The sequence below is a fragment of the Limulus polyphemus genome, unplaced genomic scaffold (assembly GCF_000517525.1).
Source record: "Limulus polyphemus unplaced genomic scaffold, Limulus_polyphemus-2.1.2 Scaffold2690, whole genome shotgun sequence".
Taxonomy (NCBI): Eukaryota; Metazoa; Arthropoda; class Merostomata; order Xiphosura; family Limulidae; genus Limulus; species Limulus polyphemus.
In genome coordinates, this window is record NW_013668300.1 from 86,095 (window position 1) to 94,567 (window position 8,473).

The 8,473-nt window shown below is 31.7% G+C and overlaps 1 protein-coding gene across 1 annotated transcript in view; it reads right to left on the reverse strand.

Annotated features, from left to right (window-relative positions):
* Nucleotides 1-3,953: 3,953 nt before the first annotated feature.
* The window catches only part of LOC111087814 (cell wall protein TIR4-like), an 11,426-nt gene continuing 6,906 nt past the window's right edge, over nucleotides 3,954-8,473 (reverse strand). The window contains exons 2-3 of the mRNA XM_022395841.1: nucleotides 6,629-6,826; nucleotides 3,954-4,114 (exon numbers count right to left, since the gene is read on the reverse strand). Of these exons, the coding sequence (XP_022251549.1) occupies nucleotides 3,954-4,114; nucleotides 6,629-6,826 (359 nt within the window). The remainder of the gene's footprint in view (nucleotides 4,115-6,628; nucleotides 6,827-8,473) is intronic.

The following is an 8,473-nucleotide window of genomic DNA, read 5'->3' on the forward strand; positions in this document are numbered from 1 at the left end:
TGTGATTTATGGTGTGTATTATACAAGTTGTTAAGTTTAAAGTGACGAGAAACATACTGATTGGGGAATTACTGTATACTAAAAGTTTGTAACGAGAAAGAATAAACTAGTTCTAATTAAGAAAGGACTTGTATCGCTAAAGTTTCTTCGGAAAGAATTTTTACGGACAATTAACTAACGACCGGAGGTGTAACACCACTATTCATTGACAAAACGTAGAATAACAGTTGGCGATGGGTGGTGTTGATTATCTTCCTTCCCTCTTAGCTATCACTTCTAAATTAGGAATGGCTAACAAACAAACAAATCAAGAGAATATCAGTGTAATTAAAGCACAGCATTACTGAACCTTAGTGGTCGACAAAAATGATATAGTTTCAGGTTCGGGATGAATGTCGTCTCTGTGTGAAAAAATATTTTACAGCTAGACTACGTATTTTTTATTATTTCTTTCTGTTCGTCATCGCAGTACAATGTGGTTACAATACTGTGTTTTACTTATTTCAGGATTCGTATATTGTGTTGAAATAGTGTTTTTTTCTGGTATAAACAACGTGTTACTCCATATACTTGCAGGATTCTTGTTATCATTGGTAAGTTTATCCAACTTAACAGAGCATAATTAAAGAATGTTTAAAAATTAAAGACAAATAAATTGTATAAATAACTTCTATATTTGGTAAGGAATAGTGTAATGACAGTGTTTTTATAAAAATTAATATCCACACTTACGAAGTTATTAAAACTGCAAATACTGTTAATTTTTATTAATAAAACCTGTGAATAAAAACACCAATCATTATAAATAAGTAATTATTTTTTACGTTTGAAAATATTAAAGTTTTGCGTCTAGGGTTCGATGAAAAGTGATCATAGTTTTATTAAAGTTAATTATTGATGGAAAAAATGGTTAAAAACAGTAATTATTGTTTAAATGTGCTATACTGCATAAAATTAAAATTATGGCTGTTGATTGGGTGTTATCCGTTAAATCATTCTAATACAAAAAAAGAGAAGAATATCACATAAAATTAACTTCACCGTACAATCGAACGCATCTTATACTAAATTCCTTTGCTTTACACATGTTCCAAATCTACAACTCTACAAATATTGAGTAAAATATAGTACAGTTATTGGTCATTAACAAGAAAGAGGTAGCGGTGGCGTTCAACAACTAATTCTATATATATATATATAACGCTCGATAAATAGGCCTAGAATGATTTTCATATTTTAACAACAATAAATAACCTCTCTCTATATATATACATACACCAAATTGCTAGAATTCTTATTCCTTTGCAAAAAGCAGTAGCGACAACATCTTCTATCATAGTTTAAAACTTGGCAAGGATGTAACATACAATATGCACAATTTAGAGTTCGGACAAAATATTTTCACTGACCTTGTCGAACAGAAAAAACAAAATTCAGCTATTATGCTTGAGTATAACTAAAACAATAAATATAAGGGGAATACAAAAAAAACATCAGTATAATACAATAACTCAATGCTAATCAACAAAAGATACCATTTTGAAAAAAATAAAACATGGCTCCACATCCTCTTAACAGTAAAATGAAAATATTCCTTCCCGTATTTTGCATCACGTTGATTTATTAAGTTTTCATTTCTCTCCTTGTCACAAGAATGAAGTAAATACGTGGTTTACGACAAAAGAAATTTATATATTATTTCTTAGTTATCAGATGAATTTCAAAAGTGGCCGTGCATTTATACAGTTAACCTTACATCGTTTTCCTTGACACCATAATCAAATTATTTTATACCGTTGACCTTATGTTTTCTTTCACACAATAATCAAATTATTTTATACCGTTGACCTTATGTTTTCTTTCACACAATAATCAAATTATTTTATACTGTTGACCTTATATTGTTTTCTTTCACACAATAATCAAATTATTTTATACTGTTGACCTTATATTGTTTTCTTTCACACCATAATCAAATTATTTTATACCGTTGACCTTATGTTTTCTTTCACACAATAATCAAATTATTTTATACTGTTGACCTTAGATTGTTTTCTTTCACACCATAATCAAATTATTTTATACCGTTGACCTTATATTGTTTTCTTTCACACAATAATCAAATTATTTTATACCTTTGACTTTATATTGTTTACCTGTACAGTATAATCAAATTATTTTACACAGTTGACCTTGTATTTTTTCCTATATACTATAATCAAAACATTGTATACCATTGACTTAATAGTGTTTTCATTTACAGCATAATAAAATATTTTTATACAGTTGACCTCAAAAACTATAGTATTAATTTTGGAGCTTCTTTAGATGTTACTTACATACAAAAGATCGAATTAAAATTTAGTTTACGATAATTTCGAACCGTTATCATATTGTGTATTATTTGCAAAACCAATACTTAGATCGGTAGGTTGACGAAGTTAACAAAGTATAAAATACATATCATATTAGTTTACACAATATATATATAGAATTCAAACATAATATAAGAAAATGTATGACTTTTAAGACTTACTTAACTTCAGAAAACCCAAACAACTTAACGTAAAATAAATAATCATACTCTCGTACTCACTAGGTCTTCCTATATACGGACGACACATGTCCAAATGAATCTTTTTTTATATATAATATAGACTTTGTTTCACAACACTAAAAACTCTAACATTTGCTATAAAGAAATAATTGCATGGTAAAACGTTTATATTCAACAATCGTGTTATAAGTTAAAACATCTTCGACTACAAGATTAGAGCTGCTTTCATTTTCATTGCTTTTTTACTCAGTCTTGATATTTAAAATTTGTGGTTTCATGATGTATTTGTTTCTATAAAAGGCACACTGGTTAATTGTGTTAAGGTTTGCCATTGGTTGACCTATTGTAATAAGGTTTGCCATTGGTTGACTTCTCGTGAAGGAAATTTACAATATGAAACTTGGTACAAACTTTATTGATTATTCAGCACAGTTTTACTGGCCTAACTAGTGCGTGTAATAATGTATTGCTATGCTATTCTGTGCATAAATGTTTCCATGATCAACAAGTAGAATGTTCGTTTAAAACTTCTGTGATATAACTACCATGAAACAAATGTGATTTATTGTAAATTGAAAAGGTTGTCCAGTGAAGAACGTATTGTCCCACGCACCCACACACAACGAAAATAGCTGATGACTAAACAAATAGTAAATCTAAACTAAGCTTAGTTTATATCAACAGATGGCGCTAAAATTCCACAGGAGCAGGTTTTGTGTTGTCAGCCCTCTCATCAAAACTGTCCCCGTCTAGTTTCAATTCTTTTTGTTTGAGGCGTTCTCGCTTTGAAAGAGAAAAACACAAATGAACAAGTGGATCGTAAAACAAACATACATAACTCATATTTTAAATAACAAATGAATAATTAACTCCATAATTATAGTTATGTGTATAGAAACATTTGTTGTAAATATTTAATTGTTCCAGTGCTATTTATGTCAAATAAATGAGAGAGCGCCCCCCCACCCCAAGTTATGTAATTAAAAAAGGATAAAACAGCTAGACGGATAGAAAAAAAATTAAATTTATGACAAAAACTTACTAATGACGAAGGGGGACGTCGTGCCTTGCTAATTTCTAAATCAGTTGGTGGGTGATATACTGGGGTTGGAGGAACATTTCCACGACCATTGACATCATAGACATCAAAGTTACCCCCAGTGGTGTAGAAAACAGATTCTTCATGCTGTTTGCCACAGTAAGTAGGCTGATTACCAGAAGCCTAAAATATGCGAATTTCTGTATTTCATTTCGTCTAATAATCTTTAATCTAAACAAAATGCATCCAGTTTTTGTTTCGGGTAAAACATTTTAATATACTAAATTTTTGGCATTAAAACGTCATTTACTGATATCTCTAGTACAATTGGTGAGAAGATAAATAGTTTCAATCAAATCACAAATAAATTTTGATACTTGCTTCTAGAGGTGTTACACGACTTGTGGCTCTGTTCATCTGTTTCACTATTACAGCTGTCATGATAATAAGCACAACCATCAAGATGAAAACTCCAATTAGAATACCCAGGATGATGGGGGTGAAATCCAGGGAAATACCTAAAAAAAAATATATCGGAATAGTTGAGACGAGTAAAGAAATGTTTTAGCATTTTAACGTTATTGTATAAGACCAACCGAGATATCGACCTTCTGTTAACCATTTCTGTATACGACCAACCAAAATATCGAAGTTCTGTTAACCATTTCTGTATACGACCAACCAAAATATCGAACTTCTGTAAATCATTTCTGTTTAAGACCAACCGAGATATCGGCCTTCTGCTAACCATTTCTGTATAAGACCAACCGAGATATCGACCTTCTGTTAACCATTTCTGTATAAGACCGACCAAAATATCGAACTTCTGTAAATCATTTCTGTATAAGACCAACCGAGATATCGACCTTCTGTTAACCATTTCTGTATAAGATCAACCGAAATATCGACCTTCTGTTAACCATTTCTGTATAAAACCAACCGAGATATCGACCTTCTGTTAACCATTTCTGTATAAGACCAACCAAAATATCGAACTTCTGTAAATCATTTCTGTATAAGACCAACCGAGATATCGACCATCTGTTAACCATTTCTGTATAAGACCAACCAAAATATCGAACTTCTGTTAACCATTTCTGTATAAAATCAACTAAGCTATCGAAATACTGATAACCAATGAAGTATAGAAATAACGAACTGAGTTATTTGGAGTCACCAATCAAACGTAAACATTTTTAAAGATAACGTTTTAAACATTCAAGATAAACATATTCCTTATAGAAACAAAAGGGTGGCTGCAAGTAAAAAACCAGGTTGGCTCACAAAGGATATAAGTGATAAAATTAAAGAAAATCATAGTAAATTGAAGAAATTTAAATTAACTGATATGATGGGAAATTTAGAAGATTATAGAAGATAGAGAAAGTTGGTCAAACAGGAAATCAAATACGGATGTATGAAAAAAGTTGGGCTGAAAATGTAAAAGTAACAGTAAAGATTTCTTTAAATACATTAAGGGTAAATAAAATGTTAGGATGGGGGGTAGGACCCTTGAGGGATGATAAAGAAAGGCTCGTATCTCATGATTATGAGACGACTGGGTTATTAAATTCTGCTTTTTCTTTAGTTTTTACTAATTAAAATTTAAGAAATATTCCTCATCTTCACCAGTTGATAGATGGAAACAAGATCAAACAAGATGATCACATTAATTCTGAGCTTGTTATGAAAAAAATGGGGAGTTTAAAGAACTAAAAGGTTACTTGGCCAAATAATATGTTCCCAAGGGTTTTGATGGAGATTAATTATTGGATATGTGAGCCATTTGCTACTATTTTTTGTAAGTCTTTGAATAGTGGGCAGGTAACAGAGGATTGGAAGTTAACTAATGTAATTCCTATTTTCAAGGGAGATGATAAAATTTATCACAGAAATTATGGGCCTATTAATCTTACATCAACTGTAGGAAACGTTTTGGAAAGTCTGATAAAAGAAGCTTTATAAAGTCATTTAAAACAGCTTAGAATTTTATTGGATAGTCAATATGATTTCATTAAGGGAAAATCTCGCCTTACAAATATTTTACCAGTTTCTGAAAAGGTTACTGTTTATGTAGATGAGGGTAAAGGTGTAGATTTGGTGTAACTGTTCATCAATGCAGTACAAGACCAACTGAGATATTTAAGTTTGTTCACCAATACAGTATAAGACCAAATGAGATATTTAACTCTGTTCATCAATATATAACAAGACCAATTGAGATATTTAAGTTTGTTCACCAATACAGTATAAGACAATCTGAGATATTTAGATTTGCTCATCAATACAGTACAAGACTTTGTTCATCAATATATAACAAGACCAACTGAGATATTTACATTTGTTCACCAATAAAGTATAAGATCAACTAAGATATTTAACTTTGTTCATCAATACAGTACAAGACCACCTAAGAAAATTTAACTTTGTTCATCAATATATAACAAGACCAATTGAGATATTTAAGTTTGTTCACCAATACAGTATAAGACAATCTGAGATACTGAGATTTGCTCATCAATACAGTACAAGACCACCTAAGAAAATTTAACTTTGTTCATTATTATATAACAAGACCAATTGAGATATTTAACTTTGTTCACCAATACAGTACAAGACTAAGTGAGATATTTAACTTTGTTCACCAATACAAAGTACTAAATAATATATAAATCAACTCATCGCAAATGGTCCAGATAATACCTGCTGAGAAACTATAATTTTACTTGATGCTAAATAGAACAAAGAATTTTCGAATACGTCTTCACCACGCCTAAGAAAAGGGTTGGCGACTTTATTAAATATGCTATATTTATTATATTTCGATAATCAGAAACACAACACTGTTTCATTATTAATCCAAATAATATTACATTAAGTCCATAAACCTAAAATAAAATTATGTTTATGAAACGTCGCTGCAATGACGTCACAATATTTTAATTTTCTAAATATTCTCGTAGACCTATTTAGACAAAACATTTATAAATGACAAAAAACAGAAACATCCAAGGTATTTCTAAAAAAATTACCTGATGGCAATGGAGTAGTGGTGACAGTTGGAGACAATTGAACAACTGTTAATTGATTCCCATTCAAATCAGTTAATTTCAGTTCTCCGCTGTTGATTTTTTGCATCAGTTGGCTTGTTGCATCTTGCAAGCCAGCTTCATCAATAATGGTGACATTGTCGTTGTAAGGAATTAGTCCAAATTTTACATCGATACTTCCTATTGTGAAAATGTAGAGAAGACATCGAGGTGAGTAAGCACAAAATAAACACTCAGAAATAGCAGGTTAGACTTAATGTTACGTCGGTACGTTATGTGTTTTAAATCAGTGATTTGTTAAATTTAATGTTAGGTTTGGTACACGGCTAGCAGTACTATCAATAATACAATATTCTGTGTTTTAGATCAGTGATTGGTTAGGCTTAATGTTACGTTCGTCACACGTCTAAAAATACTATGAATAAACAACGCTGTGTTTTAATTCATGATTAGTTAGGTTTAATCAGTTAATGTTACGTTCGGTAATCGTCTAGCATAAAAACAAAAAAAAACAACTAATTTTATATCCTTCACAAGTGGGTTTAAGTCTGGCCTTGAGGCAGCTTTTTTGTACTTCACTGCATATTATTAGAAACATTTAATATTGTTGCGTATCTGCTTGTTTCTTAATTTCCCGTCGAATATCTTTCCGAGAAACTTCAGCGATACAAGTCCTTTCTTAATTAAATCTAGTTTATTCTTTCTCGATACAACTTTGCAATACACAGAATTTCCACAGTCACGTTAACTTAACAACTGGTATAATGAAATGCTATAATTCACAGCGATTCACGCACTTTACTTACGGTGCCAACTGTTCACTTTACTCAATTATCTCTATCTTCAATCTATCTGCCTATCTCTGCAATTCTATCTTCTTCGATGGCTTTATTTGTCGGGCTTATATACTAAAAAAAGAGGGCATCAGGAACAAACTAGAGTTGCCTGGAAGATTCATGATCCTTCTAGAAACTCCAGCGCGTATGCTCCCAGCGTCGCGTGACTTCCACTGTCGTAACACTGCCCCTTCCTTAGTATTGTTACGACAGCGGAAGTCATCTAACGCTAGTAACACGTCATGAGCTTCTAGAAAATTCATGTCCGTTCGTGAAGCCTCGAGTGTTTACTAGATGTGATGGTATTCTAGTATATAAGACCGCCAAGAAGTGACGGCAAAAATTGAACTGAATTGCAGACAAAGATAGAGACGGACAATTGAGTCAAGCGCGTGAGTCGTTCATTGTGAATTGTAGCGTTTGTCTAAGTTATAGCGTGACTGTGTAAATTAAGTGAATTTCAAAGTTGTATTGAGAAAGAATAAACTAATTTTATTTAGGAAAGGACTTGTATCGCTAAAGTTTCTTTGGAAAGAATTTTTACGGAAAATTAACAAACGAACAGAGACGTAACAAATTGGTGTCAGAAGTGGGATGGAAAACAAAAAAAATGGAAAGGAGAAGTGACAAATCAAACTACAGCTTAGCAGATTTGATGGCAGCAATACAAGAAGAACGAGAAAAGAAACAAGAAAAGAAACAAGAAGAGAGACAACAGCAGTTGCAATAAAACCTGAAACAGTGGCAGCTCGAACAGCAAAATAAACAAGAAGTGAGATTACAGCAGTTGTTGTAGGAAAATTAAATGCACAGAATTTACAAACACAAAATTAAAATTCAACAAAGTCTCTTAATATTACGTGACGTATCTTCTTCCATACTAGTCTCCATCTCATTGGCTTCTGCTTCAACTGAAATGTCCTGGACCGTGATAACGCCAAAGCCTGTTGGCATGCACAACCTTTGGCTTACCTCGCCGACCACATTTTAT